Genomic DNA, 19,606 nt, shown 5'->3' with positions numbered 1-19,606 from the left:
TGAATAAACTAGGTTAAAGAGAAAAACGTACACGGTCTGTCGCACATGACAGAAAAAGCACAACTTCTTTTAGACAGTAACAAGTTATCTGAAAGATTCCTTTAAACTGTGATACGTCATCATTTGCCATTGTCTTATCTCCATCTTTGTAGTTCATCTACATCTGCCCCTCAGACCCTCCGGCTTCTTTTCAGACGATTCCTTGGGATAGGAAATAGCATTGCTCATCTCTGGATGAAGCGCCTTCCCGAGCCAAAGAAAGGCTCTGTACCCAGGAAACACCCCGAGCTCCGAAGCCCCATGGCAGAGAGCAGGCCTTCAACATTCAGCAAGGGCATCCTTAACTCTTCCATCTGCCACACTACTCGTGGATGTGGAGGGAGCACAACACTCAACAGTCACTTCAGCTATGTGAGATATAAATTTTAGTCCTTCACATTTAGCACTGCATTCAGTCTTCCTCTGCAAAAAATTAGCCAAATTTTGAGCTGTCCCTTTACACAAAGCTATTTCCAAACTCCTGGAAAAGCCTAGGTTTTTCATGCCTAGAAAGTTAAATTAATTCTACATTCATGTCCAAATGCCTGACAATTAAACAGCTACTACGTGCTAACACAGCCAACCCTGTTCTGTCCCATGTGGAGTCAGAGGAATGCAATGATTGTTTGCATTCACTTTAAATGAATCCAGCAGGAACTAACTTCAGAACTAACTTCACTTTTCAGGCAGCTTACTTAACTGCTTTTCCCTTCCATGATCTCTGAGGGGCACAGCAGATTTTCTCCTCTGTGTCAAGCTCTCCCACTGACAGCACCACAGCTGTTGATTGCATCAGGAAGGTTTTCAGGAAGCAAAATTTCCTCTGACACTTTTGGGTCTTCTACCACCAGGCAGAGCCTTCCAGCTAATCATAATTTTTCTCTCTTGGGAGCTGCTTCTCTGATTTTCCTTAAACAGGCAACAGGATAGAATTCCTGAGTTACACTCCCCCAGGGAGGTGTGCAGCCAGTACCAGCTGGGGGAACGAAGTTAATCTAGAGACTCCTCCCGCAGATGAAGCCTCCCTTTTCATACACCATCCTCACTGAATATGAATAAGTCACAGTGGGTTTCATACCCTGGTAACACCAATCCTCCTGTAGTTTGTGCTGCTGCAGTACAGCAGTGATCACTTGTTTAAAAAAAAAACAATCAGGACAGTAAACTTTTTCAGTTTAGTAGCACAAAACGATTCTGGTATTTAGGGAGCTGCCTCTTAACGAGGAAGATGAGCAAAAAGCAGGACTTAGCGATACCTTCATCTATACAGAGCAACTCAATGACTTCCAAAAAGCAGCAGGAAGGAAGGCACAGCTACAGCTGTGTGCGCTCACTGCAAAACCTTGAAGTTTGGAGCTGCCGGTCCCTGGAGGCGCCGAGGGCTGCGCTGCCCGTTCGTACCCCCAAGAGCCCGGGCAGTAACACGAACGCCAAACCGGGCACGGCGGGGGGGAGGGGGTCCGAAACAGGGAGGCTGGCCGCCTCTCCTGCCCCAGCAGCGCCAAGGGGCCGCGACTCGACCGGCTGGAAGCACGCTCGCGGCGAGGCTGCTCGGCGGGGCGGCGGCGGCGGGAACCCGCTCTGCCTCACGCCGTGCCCGGGCAACTCCCCGCACCCCAGCCCGCCCGCCGCCGCCACTCACCTTGCCTCCCGTCGGGGAAGAGCGAGCCGCTGGCCAGCGGGGCCCTGCCCAGGCAGGGCGCTTGGAGGTGAAGGACGAGGAGCCAGAAGGAGACCGGTGCCGCCCGGCTCCGCGGGACACATGACATGGTGCGGGCGGGGAGCTCCGAGCGGGGCGCCGCGACCGCCGACGCCTAGCCGGGCCGCGGCATGGCCGGGCGGCAGGGCAGCGGCGGAACGGCCTCCCGGCGCCGTCCGGACACAGGCGCCGCTCCCCAGAAGGGCTGCGCGGGGCCGTCCCGGTGTCTGGTTTCTGCCGGCGGAGGAAGGAGGGTTGTGGGGAGGGAGCCGCTCTCGGGAGCCCCCGCCTTGGAGCCGCCGCGGTTAACGCTCCGGATCGAACCGGGCCGGGCCAGCGGAGAAGGGAGAAGAGGCCGCCAGCGGGGACTGTCGCCCCCTCCCCCCCCCCGCCCCACTCCGCCCTCCACAGAGGCAAAGGTGGGGCGTTAGCCCCGGCAGCCCTCGGGGAGGGCCGTCCCGCACAAGGCAGCCTCCCCTCCCCGGCCCCACAGCGCGGGTCTCCGCTGCGGGGCCGGGGGAAGGAGCCCGCCGCGGCCTCGCAGCCCCGCACCCGCCCAGGCAGAGGTTTCGCCCCGGCTTGCGGCGAAGGTGCTGGAAGCACGCGGGCGTTCGAGGCGTTTTCCGCCACTTCCCGCCGCAGCGGCAAGGGACGGTGGGGGCCTCGTCCCGCCTGAGGTGCCCGGGGCCCAAGGCCCCTCAGGGCCCGGCCCGGGGTCACTGGCCCCCGCGCAGCCAGAGACCGGCTGCCAGGTTTTCTCCCCGGGGCGCTGAGGTCGTTCCTGTGTCTTAACAGTGCGCTGCCACGTTGGGGTTACGTCGGAATGTGCTCCCTTTGCAGGGGAAGTTCCTAACAGCCTCGGCACCTACGGTTCTAAGCGCCTGTCAGGTACTGTCCGCCAAGGATCCCCTCACGCAGCCTCTGCCGAGGTTTCCCCAGGTACCACGGGTGGGTGCCCAGGGCACAGCTTCGGTGCCGTCCCGTCCTTGAGGCCTGGGCCGAGTTCCTCGTCCTCTTCGATAGCCCTCTGCTTAAAATGGACTCTGCCGTGGGTTTCTTGCATAGTTTCATGGCGGTCTGTGCTTAATTACGCTCGTTCCTGTGCTCAGACTTTGGCAAAGGCGAATGGCTGTCCCAGTTCTGTGAGAACTGTGAACCTCAAACTCCAGAGAACGAAAATGCAAGGAAGAGTTAAAACTCCAAGGATTTCTAAATCAGATGGAAATATGGCTTCTCCCAGGCTTGAGACATGGTAACTCTGGAAACAGAACATATTTATAAAAGAATGATGTTTGCTTTATGAGTCATAATGTGCTCTCTTCTAGCTAATGGAAGGACACAGATCCTGTAAAAGAGGATGATTTTGTGTAATATTTGATATCCAACAACACTTGCCAAGAGAAGATTTGTTCATTGCAAGGTATTTATTTTAATATGGCCTTCCATATATTCTGCACATGAATAACAGTATCTCGCCTGTTACAGCAACAAGTTTCCTGGTGTGCTTGCCACTAGGATTCTTTGAATTATTTAGTCACATAGTGGGCACTAGACCTTTTTGTGACGTTGGATATTGTAGCTTGCTTAACTCCTTATCAGTACTTCCCTGAAACTGATTTAAAGCTAAGTGTGACCTGAAATTGATATAATGTCTATAATACTTAACATTTTAAAAACACTTGACAATTGTTGCATCGAGCAAGCTACACAATTTGCTGTGAATATTTTAAAATAATTAAACTGGAGAATAAGGAAGTAACTACAGTAAATGGAATAAAAAGGAGAAGGACTGTAAAATGAGCAGAACAGGCTAGGAGTGTTGGAAAGAAGGGGTGAAAGTTCAAGGGACGGGTGTATGTTTACAAAGTACTGGTTTAACAAACTTCTTGAAGGCAATCAGAAAACCAGCCCTTCTATGAGAGGCATTTAACTATTTGCTTCAATTTCTAGTCATCTTTTGGGGTAGGTGTTCACCATGTCTGACGTGAGGCAACTAGTATTTCATGCAGGATTCCATCTTGGTTTCTTCTTCAGCAGGAAAAGTTAATTCCCATTGCTTATAATTCTCTTCAAGCATGAAATGTTTTTCCTTCTGCCCTTTCCTGAGACTAGAGAGTTTCTCATTCTGGACTAACTCTTTCAACCTGTTACTTCTGCCTGTTTTCTTCCCTGTTAACCATTCTCCAGACAGCATCACGTGCGAGAAGGAAAAAAATCAGGAAGTGATGGAGAAATAAAAGCTTTAGGAACTCAAGAGGGCTTGTGGGAATGTGGGTGTTTTGTTTTGGTCTGATTTTTTTTTTTTTTTAAATGACCAAAAATTGTAGATGCAAAAGTCATACAGAATGGAGAAAGGGAACTGTGGGAATCTGATCTGAAACATCTATAACTCCCTGGGCTTTGTGCCAGCGTTCACATACACAGAAAAAAATGATTCACTGGCTGTAGTGTCAGGGAATACCCCGGGGGACAGTTGGATTCCTACTTAAGGGATGCTGTGGCTGTAGCTGACAGAGTCACATACAGTTAAAATGTGAAGCAATGGCACAAGTAGAAAGCACTTTCCTGCTGTGAGTACATACTGAGGCCACCTATTTAAGTGAAGAGAATTTATGGCACTGTGTCTTCCCAGTACAGACCTGATTTAGAAGAGCATTTGTGGGCTATTAAAATTAGATACCTATATATTAAACTATTTGGTTATTCACAAAGAATTGTAAAAATCTAATTATAAGAAATTTATTAATGGTTTCCTGTTCCAAACAGGCTTAACCTGAGGTTTGGAAGCCTTTTGTGAATGTGAGGGCATTTTTTTTTTTATTGATAACTCAGTTTGCATGGACTAGAAATGTTAAGAAAATGAATCACATGTGATGTGGTGGGCCATGTTAAAGGTACTGAGTATTAGCAGAGAGACAAACTGAAAGAGAATGACTCTGAATCCCAAAGACTCTGTGGAGTTTGCTGGATAATTATTGTGCATCCGTTGATTTTTTTCTGAAACAGATTTAAATGGAAGCTTGTGAGCACATTTTTTTAAATCTTATTCCCTCTTTCTCATTTAGAGATGCAGCCTCTTAACACAGCTAACTATTGGTAATTGAATCAGAGACACTGTTGGATCTCTCAACTTCCATTTCAATTACAGTCTTTAAAGATTTTTGGAATTTCGTAAGTTACTCATGCAAAAAAATATTTGCTGACGTTGCACTTATGGTATGTCTTTGGACAGATTCAGGTAACAGAATGAAGTAAACTCTAAAGTAGTCAGTGATTCTATTACATGAAATTTTTTGGGTTGCTCACATTCAGATTGCTGATCAGTGTTCAAACACGGATTGTTATTTGTAATTGGTGGGCTAATTCACAAAATTATTTCATGCTTGGATTATGTGAATTTAAAATCTCATTTGGTCTTAGTATCCATGTTGACAGTTTTAAAGCATGTTTCTGGAGCAACAGGTCACTTTGAAATTAACTTTTTATGAAAATTAGTGCCAGGAAAATACGTTCTCAGTGATCTACCTAGAAGGCAAATGTGGATAGGACGTGAACATGATTAAAGTAATTTTTTTAAACTAAAATTTATATCTGTATTCAAATAATACTTTCTGGAGAATATGTCTATGGTCCATGAAGCATACCTATGATGGTATGATCATTACGTTATCTAACTGAGTGTGTTGATTGTGTTATCTAACTGACATTTTGTAATGAAAACATGTATACATTTCCTTCTACACTTTTAAGAAACGAATTGCCGTGAGAATCTTCCCATGGTGGATACACACCAAGTCACACCAAACCTTCCACTCTCAGCTTGGAGAAAGTAGAGTTGGAAAATCCAGTTGAAAATGTAACTGTTAACAGTTATTGTCTGAGTTTAGTCAAAAGCTTGAGATTGGAGCCCTGAGCTCATAAAAAGCCAAAGGGAGACCATATGGGTTCCAGAAATTAGAAGTGAGAAAATAAACAAATATGAAACGTCCCTTTTTTCCTATTTCCCTTTCCTTCTCCTGCTCCAAAATTTTGTTTTAATGAGAAGAAAATGCCATAAAAAGAATTATTCATAAACCAGAATTTTATGGCAAGAATGCAACATTTAAGAATAATATAAAGCCCATTTAAGTAACAGGTATTAATAACTCTTTTTAATGAAATCTGTTCAAGAGCTTTACTATTTTACTACTCGTTGCTTCAGTATGTCGAACAGAAAAAGATTAAAAAATCCTTTGCTGCTACAAAAATGCCCCGAGAAATAGTCCCATGTTTCTGTATTTAAAATAGTGATAAATTCAGTATTTCAAAAACCCACTTTAAGCTACAAAAATGACTTTCATATGGAAGACAGAACCCCATCTCCCTAGCCAAAACATTTCAGAGTACAGCTGATTCAGTCACTATTGTAATCATAATCAGTCTTCTGTTTGTGTACAAGGTATGTAAAGGAAGTGAAAAATTATAGGGATCCTTTGGGGTAAATTGTAGGAAAATTACCCTTTTCAGCAAATAGCTTATTTGGCATATTTATCTGAAACATTTTTAAAGGCTATTTGAGAAATACCTGCAGGGATACTTCTATCTCTGATACAATATAGTCAAAATCAATGGGCAGTTGCTGTTGGTGGTCTGAACTGATGCAAGCTTTTTAAGTTTACTGCACAGATTGATGCTGTCTGAAGGCAAACTAGCAACCTTAGTCCCATGGATTATTTTAGCATAGTACTATATAAACCCCGAAAAGCCTCTTACAAAACGCTATAGGATCTGTTTGAGATTTCCAAAGTAAACAAATCAGCCATTATTTCCCTGTTATCACCAGAATACATCCCCAAAGCCTATGCCCATCAAGTTTATTACAGTTTTTAAAAAGATTGAGTCAGTAACACCAATTACACTGACACTTTGATAAAGAGAAGACTCCAGAAAGTTACATATTAGCAACAAGCCTTTGGCTGCATTGGTGGAATAAATAAGGAACAAATAGAAGACAATATTTTCCAGAATAATAACCCCTAGGTAATGTATCTGATGAATTTTGTAATACTTTTTGCAAATAGCTGATGACTTTTTAAACATTTTTCCGGCTATGGAAATGTTCTGATGGTGTGATGAATAAATTATTCAGTGAATATTTCTTTTATTCATCTAGGTGTAGCAAGTTCCCTTACCTGCCTCTAAAACTTCTTCTCTGAGATGGAGCGTGACGAAAGAAAAAGACAGACCACCCAAGACTGAGAAGGAATTTGTCTGGTGGTCAGAATACGAACAAAAAACCTGGACAAGCATTTCACTTGCAGCCCTGTGTTCAAAATCCACTAGCAGTATTCCTGTTGAGGTACCTCAGTTCACACTCTGTTGCTTTCTCTAGGTGGCTAACAAAGAAAGCAATGTATCTTCAGATATGATTTCCCTCCCTTTTCTGAATCTTTATTACTGTTCAGCCTCTGCAGTATATCAAGAAGATATAGTGCCGAGCAGGGAAATATTCAAATGGTAGAAGAAATTATTTCGTGCAAGACATGGTTTCTGCAATTTTTCCAGTGAAATGCTTAGAATTGGGTGTGGAGGTAGCAATGTGATCAGAATGGGGCAGAAATCAATCTGGAGAAAATCCACTTCCTGCACTGTCCATCCCGCTAATGATTTACCAAGTGAACGTGTCATAGTCTCTGCATGGCTCGATTACAGATGACTTTTTCCTCATGAGCTAATAGTGGAAGGACTAAATAGGGGGGGAAAATTGAGCAAGAACTTGCTTATTTCAAATATTTTACTAATTTTCATTGTGGATAAGTGCTGACACTCGTGCTAAGGCAGCCAGCACCACTGAGGGCTGGGGGGCCCTTCACCTCCTGTACCGTTTGCAGAACCTCTGCAGTGGTGCAACTCTGGTTAAGACTTGGTGTTTTCACTTTGCTTTTTATATGGTTGTTGCACTACTGGTGTTGAAGGATCCTTGGCTTTCTCTCCTGTCTGTAGTATTTTACAGTTGGCTGTGCAACACATGATGGGGCTGATGGGGTTGTTAGGTTTCACTGCAGTGATGGCTTACTTTGGGTGTTGCCATTCAGGAGGCTAAGGGATGCAACTTAATGCCCTACTATTGAAAGTGCCACCTGAATCCAACCCTAGTCAGTCATTAAGAGGTATGGAAGTCTAGAAAAAATCCATGATTTGGAGAAAGTGGGGAAGAAATGTCAGGAGTCCATTTTTCAGGGCCTGCTTGCAGTCAGCCTTTTGAAGGCCCATTATTTCAATTTTTTTGTTTCATTCTAGTACCAATGTATTTAGTGTAGCAAGTAATCTGAAGGCTAAGCCTTCCCAGAGCACTGCATTGCTAATTGCAGTAAGTCGTACTCTCATCACATGCAATATGAATGATGTATAAAACTTACTGATTACTCTTGTTCCCCTTCAGCACTCCTGTGGACTGGCTGATACTTTTACAGGGTCACTGCAGATAGAAACCGAAGTGATGAGTGGACTGCTGGCAAGAAGTGGCACACATGGCCATGCGTTTGCAGGAATTTCAATACAATAAATCAGTTTAAATACTATGGAGAAACAATGTACTTGTTAAATCTTTCCTTAATGTGCCCCAGACGGCTGATTCACAGTGCTTTATTTAGGTGTATTAAGCATCTGTTTCGTTTTCGAAATGCGCACTTATTTTGATTTATCTAAGAGCGGAATGGGAGAAGGAAAGCCTCGGTTCCGATTCCTGTCGGCTGCTTTCCGTTTCTGCTGCAAACCTGGCGGAGAAGCGAGTTTCGGGCACCGCGCAGGGCAGGGAAGGGGCCGGCTGCAGCGGCCGCCCTCCCCGGGCCAGGGCCGGCGGCCGCCGCCGCTTCCCGGCGCGCCGGGGCCCCCTGCGGGCGGGCGGGCGGGCGGGCGGCTGCCGGGAGCCCGCGGCCGCCCCTCTGGTTCCCGGGCCGGGGGGGGGGGGGGGGGGGGGGGCGACGCGGCTTCTGCCCGCCGGGGGTGGCGGCCGCTTTTGCCTTCGTCCAAGCGCTGCGTGCAACCGGCAGCCGGAATTCGCAGCTTCCTTGCCCGTGCCGTTCGTTTTGAAATCCGGGGTAAGCCGCCGTCTTCCGAGGTCCCCGAAGCGGGAAGGGTGTTTGTTGGTCCCTGTCCTGGATGTGGTGGTCATTTCGGGGACGGAGAAGCACGTCCAGGCGTGGTGCCGAGGTTTCTCAGGCAGGCGGGCAGGCAAGCGCGGGTTGTTTGGGGCTCGCCCTGCAGCTGAGCAGAGGTGCGACGTCCCCAGCGCTTCCCAAGCGCGGGAGTTGGGGGGGCGAGGCAGGGGATTTTCTTTAGAAGCTGACCCGCTGGCCGGACTTTTTGGGAGAGAGCATCGACTCGGGCCGGGAACTTGCCAAACTCGGCCCACGGAACCGCGCCGCCCGGTCGGTGCACACGCACGGCTCCCGGCCCGGCAGGCGGAACAGGACGGAGGCGAGCAGCAGGGATGAAGCCGGCGTGAGCACCGCGGCGCCGGGGGGGCGGCCGGAGGCGGGGGGGGGTGAGGGTGGCCGCCCGCCCTCAGCACCCGGGAGAGCTCCGCCGCTGCACCGCGCATGCCCCGGCCCCGCCGGCGCGGATATAACCGCGGCGCGGCGCGGCATCGGCGCCAGCCGCTCGGACCCGCCGGGCCGGAGAGATCCCGTCCCCGTCCCCGGTCCGGCAGCCCGCCCGCCGAAGAGGCTGCCCGCTGCTGCTGACTCGGGGGTCTGGGGAAAGGCTCCCGCGGACCCGTCGCCCTCCCTAGCATGGGATGGGCGAACCGTGCGAGCGCGGTGCCTGCTCGCCAGCCGCCGGCATGAAGGAAGGAAAGGACTGGGAGTCCTGGGACGCGCCGCTGGGTTTCCTGGAGGGCGCCCAGATGGGCAACAGGAGCAACGTGTCCTTCCTGCAGCTCTTCAAGAACATCAACCTGGAGCGAGCCGATGGGATGCAGGGGGACAGCTCCGACGTGGTGCGGATTGTCATCTCCCTCGTGTACTCGGTGGTGTGCGCCCTGGGGCTGGTGGGCAACCTGCTTGTGCTCTATCTGATGAAAAGCAAACAAGGCTGGAGAAAGTCCTCCATCAACCTCTTTGTGACCAGCCTGGCAGTGACTGACTTCCAGTTTGTGCTGACCTTGCCATTCTGGGCAGTGGAGAACGCACTGGACTTCAACTGGCTATTCGGCAAGGCAATGTGTAAGATTGTCTCATATGTGACAGCCATGAATATGTATGCCAGTGTCTTCTTTCTCACTGCTATGAGTGTGGCTCGATACCGCTCTGTGGCTTCCGCCTTGAAGAATCAGCGGCGACGTGACCCACTGCGTGGCTGCTGCTCTGCCAAGTGGCTTTGTGCACTCATCTGGCTGTCAGCTATCCTGGCTTCCCTGCCTCATGCCATTTTTTCCACCACCGCCACCGTCTTTGATGATGTGCTCTGCCTCGTCAAGTTCCCCGAGGGCCGAGGCAGCAATGCCCAGTTCTGGCTGGGTCTGTACCACATCCAGAAGGTGCTGCTGGGCTTCGTGGTGCCGCTGGCCGTCATCAGCCTCTGCTACTTGCTCCTGGTACGTTTCATCAGTGACAGGCACGTTGGCAGCACCTGCAGTGGTCCCAGCACCAAGCGCCGCTCCAAAGTAACTAAGTCAGTGTCCATTGTGGTGCTGTCATTCTTCTTGTGCTGGCTGCCTAACCAAGCGCTCACAACGTGGGGCATCCTCATCAAACTCAACGTGGTGCACTTCAGTACTGAGTACTTCCTCTCCCAATTGTACCTCTTCCCCATCAGCGTGTGCCTGGCACACTCCAACAGCTGCCTCAATCCCATCCTCTACTGCCTCATGCGCAGGGAGTTTCGCAAGGCACTGAAGAGCCTCCTCTGGCGGATCACCTCACCTTCCCTCACCACCATGCGCCCTTTCACCGACACCACCAAGCCCGAGCAGGAGGAGCAGGCCCTGAACGCCTTGGTGCCTGTCCACCCTGTCACTGCTTCTTCCCCTGCTGCAACCGTCCAGCCGGAGGTCGCCTACTACCCCCCTGGGGTGGTGATGTACAGCAGCCGCTATGACCTGCTGCCTGCTAGCTCCACGGAGCAGCGCTGCTGAGATGGGAAGGGGGCTCTGCGGGGGGTGGGACTGTGGGGTTTGTGCAAGATCTTGCCCTGGGATATGGAATGCCTGGTAGGGACAAGGGGAGGAGTGATGGGTAAAGGAGGGCTTCTGCGTGAGAGATGCTCTTTTGGGGCTGTGTCTGCTCTCAGAAACTTGTTGATTGAAATTGTTGTCTTGAAAATGTCCACCAGACTGGAGGAGTAGGAGGAGGCAGTGGTGGTGCTTTGGGGATTGGGGTGTCTCTAGGAGATGCTTTTTAGTGCTTGTACCTGTTCTGGGGAAGAGGAACTGGGGAGGGTGATGGGACTCCATCTAGGGAAGATGCAGGATGTTCAGGGCACCATAGGGAGGAGAGGGGCTGGATGGCGTGGAGCAAGGCTGGGAGGCCTCAGCTGTGTCCCCCCAACCTGGAGGCGCAAGCAGCAAGGGGCCAGCAGCCCTCCCACCCCTGTGTGTGTGTTTGTGGCAGGAGGAGGGATCTGGGCTTCTTTGTCACTGCTGTGTGGCATTGTAAAGGATGCCAACCCGGCTGTGGTCACTGCTCCCCGGGCTCCAGGGAGGGCACAGGGATCAGGCAGCCTATGTCCTATTTCATACCTGCCCTGATGGGAACAGCCAGGACAAGTGGGTACAAGGCTCCTGCTTGTTCAGGCTTGGCCCCTTTCTCCTCTTTTAGGGACCCAGGAAGGAGAGGGGACAAGGAGCACTGTTGCTCTCCTCCCGATCTGTGCAGGATCTGCTTTTCCAGCTCACCCCAACCCCTCTGCTGCTGCCAGGATACAGAGCAACCCAGACAGCCACGGAGAAAGCCAAGGACAGGACTTGCAGCTTCATGGAGAGGTGATGCTTTGCCTGGGTTTGGAGGGGAGGGTGTGAGCCCCCTGACATCTTGTTCCCCAGCCTCTCCCCAGGCTGCTGGGAGGAAACTCACAGCCCCAAACTGTGTGTGGCAAGGCAGCCATCTCTCCAAGGGGACTGAGGCTGCAGGCTTTGTTCATGCGGTGCTTCAGACTGTTTGCATGTCACTCCAGGAAATCAGCACAACCATAAATAAAAAAGGGAAAAAGAAACAAATCATAGACACTTCAAGCTGTTTGCTCTGGGATACTTTTGGGTTCAGCTAAAACCAAGCACAAAGGTTTTTGTTCTGCTAAATTGTTTGTTAAGGGTCTGCATTGATACTTGCCAGTGTTTTCAATTAACTCCAGTTCAATTCCTCTGGTGTGAGCAGCCCTAGAGCCTGCAGTTCAGTGCTCTCGCACCCTGGAGAAGGGCAGGGACAATGCCTGTCCCAGCCTGTGTACCAGAGAAACATCTGGGAAATAAATTTATGTTGATCTGAAATGAACTCTTAAGGGCATGAAAAAAGTGTAATTTTAAGCTGAGAAACTTTTTATGGTAAGGCTATATATTTACATTTTTAAATATTTTTTTAAATTATGAGAAAATGGAAAGATCAAAATTTTTCTTTTAAAAGACAGGAAAAATGCAACAGTTCTGGTTTTGTTGCCAAAACACAAGTTCATTAATCCCCAATACTGCATATGGGATTAATATATACATACAGTATTCAAAACCCCTCTCTATTTCTAGCCCCTTCCCCTGCAGCCTAACTCCAACATCTGCCCAACTCTGCTAAAAAAGCATTTCTGCAGAGGGTTCTTTGGCACCTCTAAGTATTGATGTGGATCAAACTTGCTATTTCTGTCCAGAGAAAATTGCAGTGCCATTAGTGGCAATTATGCTTTGCAGACTCTGTTAGGCTTACTGTACATGTCGGTAACTCCTGTTGTAAAATTCAGGCTTGGTCTGGAAGCAGCTGATTCTGGTACTTGCAAGGAGAAGCTGTTGTTCTATTTTTTCAAGGCAGAATAGACTGCCACTACTGTCTTGGGTGCTTGCTAACTGGGAAGATAACAGGTGCCTGGAGGAGAACAGCAGAAGTGAGCTGGCAGCTGATGGACATACTTATACAGATGCAAAGACTCTGAAGAAATCAGATATATCCACAGAGAACTTGAGCATCTAAGTACTGTACAACAAGTTCCTAAGTCCTGACATGGCTGCCAGTTGAAGTCTGTAGGTACTTAAAAGTTTTTTCTAGTAAAATTTTTTGTGCCTATAAGTCTGCTCCTGAGCATGCCTAAATCTGCTTAAGTCTGTAGCATTTATCTCTGTGCTTCATGGGGATTTCTCAGTCAGGACTGGCCACAGTGGGTATCCTAAGCGAGGGAGGCAGCTCTGCATCCCAACACAGAACACCCTGTGCCAGGCCACACTAAGTTAGGAGGGGATGTAAACTTAACTCATTCCCCCCATCCCTTTGTATCTATGTCTAGATATCGTTCTCCTGTCTCACCTTCAATGCATGTGCAGGTTATACTCCTTCCTATTCCCTTTTGAACCATTCAATAAGTGGGCAGAGCTTTTGCCCACAGCCTAGGAGATGCAGCTTCCCCCCCTTCCACATCCCTGAGGAATGACTGAATCTCTGGGCTACTCTGTGAATGTGCTCAAATCCTCTGGCTTGAAACAGTTCCCTGTTGCATGAGTTGCTCACCATTGCTGAATCACAAAGGGAAAGCAAGCCCTCGAACGCTACTTTGCAGCATAGTGGTTAGGGTGTGAGCCCCAAAAATGAAGTGCCAAGATTTTTTTTCCTTGTAAATAGAGAAGAGAAATTGGATCCAGGTCTGAATTCTAGGTCTCCCCTTTCTGAGTACAATAATTAACTTGTTCCCAGGTCCTGATTCAACTGAAGTTTCAGTTTGCCATGCAAGAACCTGAGACCTTTCTAGACCCGTTAAGTCTAGCAGCCTAATGTGTCAAAGGATTTGCAAGAAATGCATTTGGGTCTCACATGTTCTGGGAAAAAGTCCTAATGCCTATGCTAGCAGATGAAGCAAGCTACACTGTTGTGTGAAAAAAGGATACCATGAACACTTAACTCTAGAATTCAGAGAGATCTAACCGTGTCTCTGTAGGCCAGGAGAAAGTACCTAAATTAAGAAGAGGGGATGAATCTCAAAGCCAGACTCTCTTTTTAGTGTTTGCTTTTGAACAGCATTGTTTCTTGCTTGGCTTGCTGGAATTTTAATCCCTATCCCGATGCTTTAGTGTTCTTATGCATTACATAAAAAGCTATCCAGGTGTCTAAAGCATAAATATGAATTTCAGTAGATAGCAAACTGCCTAAATGACAACCTCTGCGGTGCTCAGCATGACAAAACCCATGTGCTTTTGTGGATGTCAATGTAGACATAATTTTATGCCAGCAAAACACAACAGTAAAATAGATGATATATAGAACAACCTATAGTTAGCTCAGAATACTAGCAAGATACCATGCTCAGAGGAAGCCCCAGGTATCTGATCGCTAAAGACATAAAAAACGTACATTTGGCAAATCATCCAAGCAGGAAAATACCTTGGGTGTGTAGGGACTAGACTATGGACTTAAAGGGCAGCGCTCTCTTAAACCACTGATCCACCAGGTGTAGATCATGAATATGCTGTTTGAAGAGGCACAACCCATCCACAACTGGCCAAATGTTGGTTTAGGCCAGACGGGCAGTTCAGGCTGTGTGGGTCCAGCATGGCCAAAGAGCACTGCTCTAGCTGTGCATGAGCAGAGAGAAATTTCGTTTCATGTGTGCTGTGAGACCCAACTATCAGTGTGTGAAATCTGGGCTCTGTGTTGCATGGACAGGGGCACCAGCCAGAGCATTGCAAGGAAGGAGCAGTTGCTCTGAGTGTGCACACAGCATCAGGCATGTAAGCTTGAGCAGATCTTTCCAGCTCCAGCATTGAGAGTACACATTAACAACAATAAATCCTACTGGGTATCTGGGGCTTTCCTAAGTAATCAGTATAGCCCGCTTCAAAACCACTCCTGTCTCCTCCAAATGTTCATGTCTTCATTTGTAACAATCACCTTTTCATGGAATAAAATAAACACAGCTGAAGGATACAAAACAATACTTAAGAGTTCTTTAAGAGATTTTTGTGATGGGTCTCCTCCTGTTAGAGATTCCTGGTGGACTGCTGGTAGAGGCGCACATTGCTACGGAATGATAGAGACTCGAAGGTGCAGGCTGACATCTAGTGACAAAGTGAAAGAACCTTTAAAGCCCAGATACTCTCATTAGGCACTGACTTTGATTGCCTAAGGACTTTTAAGTATCTCTCCCCCCCAATAACTAACCAAGCTCTTAATTCAATAACAAACTCCAATTGCATTTCCAGGTTTCCCTTTGAAATGCCTCTTCGGTAGAAATATTGCTTCACTTTCTCTTTGAGTTATTCTGGCACTCACTTTAGCAGTAAAAAAAATCCAGGCTCCTTCATTCCCATTCACGACTGTCTGCTTTAAAACTTGATTATTCAATTGAGTGCCTGTGCAGAAGCTCTGATCTAATCGGTATCCCTGAGCTTGAGCAGGCATAGGTATGGGTGCAGTGCAGCTCAAGGATATGAGATTGGGAGCTTGGATCTCCAGTTTTTAGGGAGGGTTATTTCTCCTGCTTCAAAAGAGACTTCTGATTAATCTGTTCAGAGGGGGGTATTGAAAATATCTTTTATCATGATTAAGCAGGAATAAGACTCTCCTCTGGGTAGATTCTCAGCATCAGTCAGTGCAGTGGCAGTTGAGACAAAGTCTGCAAGAAAAGGCTGGGAAACCAGTTAACTCGTTCCTTTGCTAAGGTGTAGTTGGTAACATGTCTTAGATATATTCCTTAGTTGCATGGAGTTGTTTTCCTTAGAACTGTCTCTTTCAAATCCATATGCATTTGCAGATATGTGCAGGTTTCTTAGCCTATGTTTGTGCATAGCCTCAGAGTCCTTCCCAAAATCTTAACTGTAAAATAAAGACTCACAGGATGGCTGAGCAAATTGGGCCAAAACCACAGCTGGAGACAGAAACAATTTATTTAGTTGTGCAAGTTTTTTGAAACCTTGACCTATCTGCTTGGGGAGGACTGGCAGACTATTCAGTGTGGGAAATAACTAAATAAAGGTAGCTCACTCAGATAACAACTCTCTCCCTCACTCGTCCATTCCTTGGAACAATGAGATACTATTTCTCCAAGGACCAGTGTTTTTCCTTGCACAGACCAACTGAATGAGTACACTCATTGCACAATGATCAAATTAACTATTCAACACTGACTTCTGACATCATTGTTCAATGAACGTTTCCACTTTTGTTCAGAAGTCATATCTAATCTCATGCTGGATAAAAGTGGAATCTTGTGGAAAAAAATGACTTCTCTGTGAAAAAAGTCTCTGATCAGCTTAGACAAGAAATCTGAAAATCAAATACCTTCAATTTTCTTTTCAGGCCAAATACTAAAACTGAGATAATAAAGTTGTTCTCAATTCATAGCTACCAACAATTAGCCTGGATGGGGAAATGATGATTAGATGATGGGGAAATCACCTCTGACTAAGCTGGTAACCTTTGATTAGACAACTGGCTTGGCGGATGTGGGGAGAGCAGTGGATGTTGTTTATCTTGACTTAAATAAGGCTTTTGATGCTCTCTTCCATGACATCCCCATAGACAAACTGATAAAGTATGGACTAGATAAGTGGGCGTGAGCTGGACTGAAACTGACTGAACTGCCAGGCTTAAAGGATTGTGATAAACAGCACAAAGTCCAGCTGGAGGGCAGTGACTGGCGGTGTGCTCCAGAGGTCAAAACTGGGGCCAGTCCTGTTCAACATCTTCATTAACGAGCTGGATGATGGGACAGAGTGCACCCTCAGCAGGTTCGCACTGGGAGGAGTGGCTGATACACCAGAGGGTTGTGCCACCACTGAGAGGGACCTCGATAGGCTGGAGAAATGGGCTGGCAGCAACCCCAGGCAGTTCAACAAAGGGAAATGCAAAGTCCTGCACCTGGGGGCAGATAACCCCCAGCACTGCTACAGCCTGGGGGCCGACTGTCTGGAAAACAGCTTTGCAGAGAAGGACCTGGGGATCCTGGTGGACAAGCTGAACATGAGTCAGCAATGTGCCCTTGCAGCAAAGGCAGCCAACAGCATCCTGGGCTCCATTAGGTAGAGCACTGCTAGCAGCTCGAGGGAGGTGATCCTTCCCCTCTGCTTAGCCTGGTGAGGCCACATCTGGGATGCTGTGTCCAGTTCTGGGCTCCCCAGTACAAGACAGAGGTGAACTTATTGGAGAGGCTCCAGTATGATGGAGCATTTGGAGCATCTACCATACAAGGAGAGGCTGACAGAGCAGGGTTGTTCAGCCTGGAGCTGAGAAGGCTCAGAGAGATCTTACCAATGTGTGGAAATACCTGAGGGAGGGGGGGGGGGGGGGTTAAAGAAGTTCTCAGACTCTTCTCAGTGTTGTCCAGGGGATGGACAAGAGGCAATACGCACAAACTGAAATTCAATAAATTTAAACATAAGAAAAAAAAAACCACCCTTTTTTATGATAAGTGTGGTCAAGCAGTGGAACAGGTTGCCCAGAGAGGTTGTGGAGTCTCCATCTTTGGAGATGCTCAGAATCTGGCTCGACACAGCTTTAGTGACTTTGTGCTGAGCAGGTGGCTTGAACTAGGTCATCCCTGGAGGCACCCTCAACTATTCTGTGCTTCTATGTGATTCTGTGATGGCAAATAAATGGCTATGAATACATCTTTGTTCCAATACAGTCGAATTAGCATGTCTGTTTTGCTTGACATTTATTCTGAAAAACCTCTAAAAATTTTATGCCTTCCAAGTCATCTCCTACTGTGTATTTCAAATAATCTATTATATGTTTATGGTCATAAACAGATTTCAAAAATGTTTTTACTGCTTTTTATTTCTGTTGAAACAGCTGAGGGGGCTCAGAGAAAATATATTCTTCCTCTTGCCCATCAAAAGGCATTTCCTGCTGAACTCCAGTCCCTTATTCATAGGCAAATCCAGTGATGCATATACAGGTAGACAGCTACCCATGAACTCCTGAACTGAAGGTAACAGGGATCCTACAGCACTGTATTAAATAACTGTTCAACCTGTACAGCCAATCACATATAGTGAAAAGAAGAATCTAGTTTGGATTTCAGATGACATTTTCAGAGACGCAGACTGAAATCTTTGATTTTTGAGCACACTTGATACAAAGTCATGCCAAGTAAAATATTAAAAAAAAAAATTCCTGTTCAGAAAAGAACAACACCCTTTGATAAGGTGCCATGTCTCTCTCAGAGATAACCATAATTCTAACAGCTGTTTTATTGCCATGTTTTGCAATGTTATGGCACTCTAACAATATTTGGGATATATTTCCTAAAGGTCTACTTATTGGGATTGGATATTATGTTGGAATTGCAGCACATACTAAAGAAACAAGTACTCAAAATCCCTGGAATCTGGTAACTTGCAAATTGCATTGCAAGATGGCATTTATTTTATCAAAAAAGAAAAAAAAAAAAGGAACCAGATCTGAATGTTGAAAACCAAAACAAATCAATTGAGATACATTTGCACGTATATGGTGATCTGCCAGCCATGCAACTGCAGGCTAGTGCTCCCAGTCTTTAACAAAAGGCATCTCTGCCAGAACCTTTTTCTTTCCCTCATGCCACTCGTTAGGCCCCACAGTTCTCCTATTTTCCCCTCTCCTCCTCAGCACCTAGTGAGCAGAGAGGCCCTGAAAACAGAGGTCTCAAAGACCCTGGTGCTGCCTGTTGTCCTCTCTATGTGCTGCGAGCACTGTCCCTGCCTCCTGGTGCACCTTCCCTGTTGGGACCCAGTGCAACAAAAATTGATCTGCCAAACGAATGGGGGATGTCTGCGCTACAGGATTGACTCTTGGCATTAGCACTGAAGGTTTCGAAGGCCAGATTCTACCATGAGTTTGATGCTAGGCACGTCCTCGGTGGGCTCCTACCACCACGTGTCCATATGGCAGTGTCTTCACTGGCATGACACAGCTGGGTTACAGCCAGTAAGTAACAAGCAACTTTCCTGTGTTGTCTAGGCACAAAAAAAAAAGAGAACTCAACTGCAGCACTGCATCACTATAAGGAAACTTCAGAGTAAGATGAAACCCAGAGGGACAGGACTGAGGTCAGAAAGCGATGCAAGGAAAAGCAGCTCCTACGCTCTGGAGAAGTTGCTATCATGTCCTTGTACACTGGGGGGCAACCAAGCAGCGAGCCTTCGGGGTGGACAGTACTTGATCCTTAGAACGACCGCAGCCCCATTCCCCCTCCTCCTTGGAGCAGACATAGCCTTTGATAATTATCCTTTCAAAAAGCATGTCCGCTTTTTAGAGCAGGTCACAGATCCCTCTCCTTGAAAATAACAGGCAGGATCTGCCTATCTCAGTCTACTGTGAAATCCAGAGTGGAAAGCACTGAATTTTGTTTTCCCACTACTGCAAGCATTTATCTGGAGCAACACAAGGCAATACTCTCTGGTTTGATGTCTCTCTGCATGATGTGAAGTCATTATCTTTAATAGACAGGTAAAATATTAATACACGGGGAGGTAAATAGTTCAGTTCCAAGACAAAACTTCAGCAAATACAACTGATAACACACCTTGCATAACTAAAGGAGCAATGTATGAAACTGAATACACCGTAGAAGGCAACAGAATGACAAATTGCTTTCCACAGTTCAGTCTTGGGCAAGTGGCCCCAAACATTTGCTGCTTAAATAAACAAAGAAGGAGCAGTTAGGGAAAAAGAAGTGAATGCTGGAAACTTAGAGGGAAAAGTTTTGTTTTATAGATCATTT

At 47.2% G+C, this 19,606-nt stretch overlaps 2 protein-coding genes and 1 long non-coding RNA gene across 3 annotated transcripts in view; 2 read left to right on the top strand and 1 right to left on the bottom strand.

The window, feature by feature from the left end:
* The window catches only part of ADAMTS12 (ADAM metallopeptidase with thrombospondin type 1 motif 12), a 168,102-nt gene extending 165,987 nt beyond the window's left edge, over positions 1–2,115 (bottom strand). The window contains 1 exon segment of the mRNA XM_052777832.1: positions 1,682–2,115. Coding sequence (XP_052633792.1) covers positions 1,682–1,808 — 127 coding nt within the window. The 5' untranslated portion in view covers positions 1,809–2,115.
* Positions 1,697–8,051, top strand: LOC128137144 (uncharacterized). The gene is made up of 3 exons (XR_008233569.1): positions 1,697–1,809; positions 3,064–3,158; positions 6,891–8,051. It is a non-coding gene; the product is annotated as an uncharacterized LOC128137144 (long non-coding RNA).
* Positions 8,052–9,259: 1,208 nt separating this feature from the next.
* On the top strand, positions 9,260–17,183 carry RXFP3 (relaxin family peptide receptor 3). The gene is made up of 2 exons (XM_052778644.1): positions 9,260–16,533; positions 17,007–17,183. Exon 1 carries the CDS (start codon positions 9,516–9,518, stop codon positions 10,851–10,853), a length of 1,338 nt encoding a protein of 445 aa, XP_052634604.1. The 5' UTR covers positions 9,260–9,515; the 3' UTR covers positions 10,854–16,533; positions 17,007–17,183.
* The last annotated feature ends 2,423 nt before the right edge of the window (positions 17,184–19,606 follow it).

The sequence above is a fragment of the Harpia harpyja genome, chromosome Z (assembly GCF_026419915.1).
Source record: "Harpia harpyja isolate bHarHar1 chromosome Z, bHarHar1 primary haplotype, whole genome shotgun sequence".
Classification (NCBI taxonomy): Eukaryota; Metazoa; Chordata; class Aves; order Accipitriformes; family Accipitridae; genus Harpia; species Harpia harpyja.
This window is presented reverse-complemented; position numbering and strand designations above follow the sequence as displayed.

Bases quoted from the DNA above. Each gene is read 5' to 3' on its own strand.
- RXFP3 (XM_052778644.1), top strand. From the start codon at position 9,516: ATGGGCGAACCGTGCGAGCGCGGTGCCTGCTCGCCAGCCGCCGGCATG.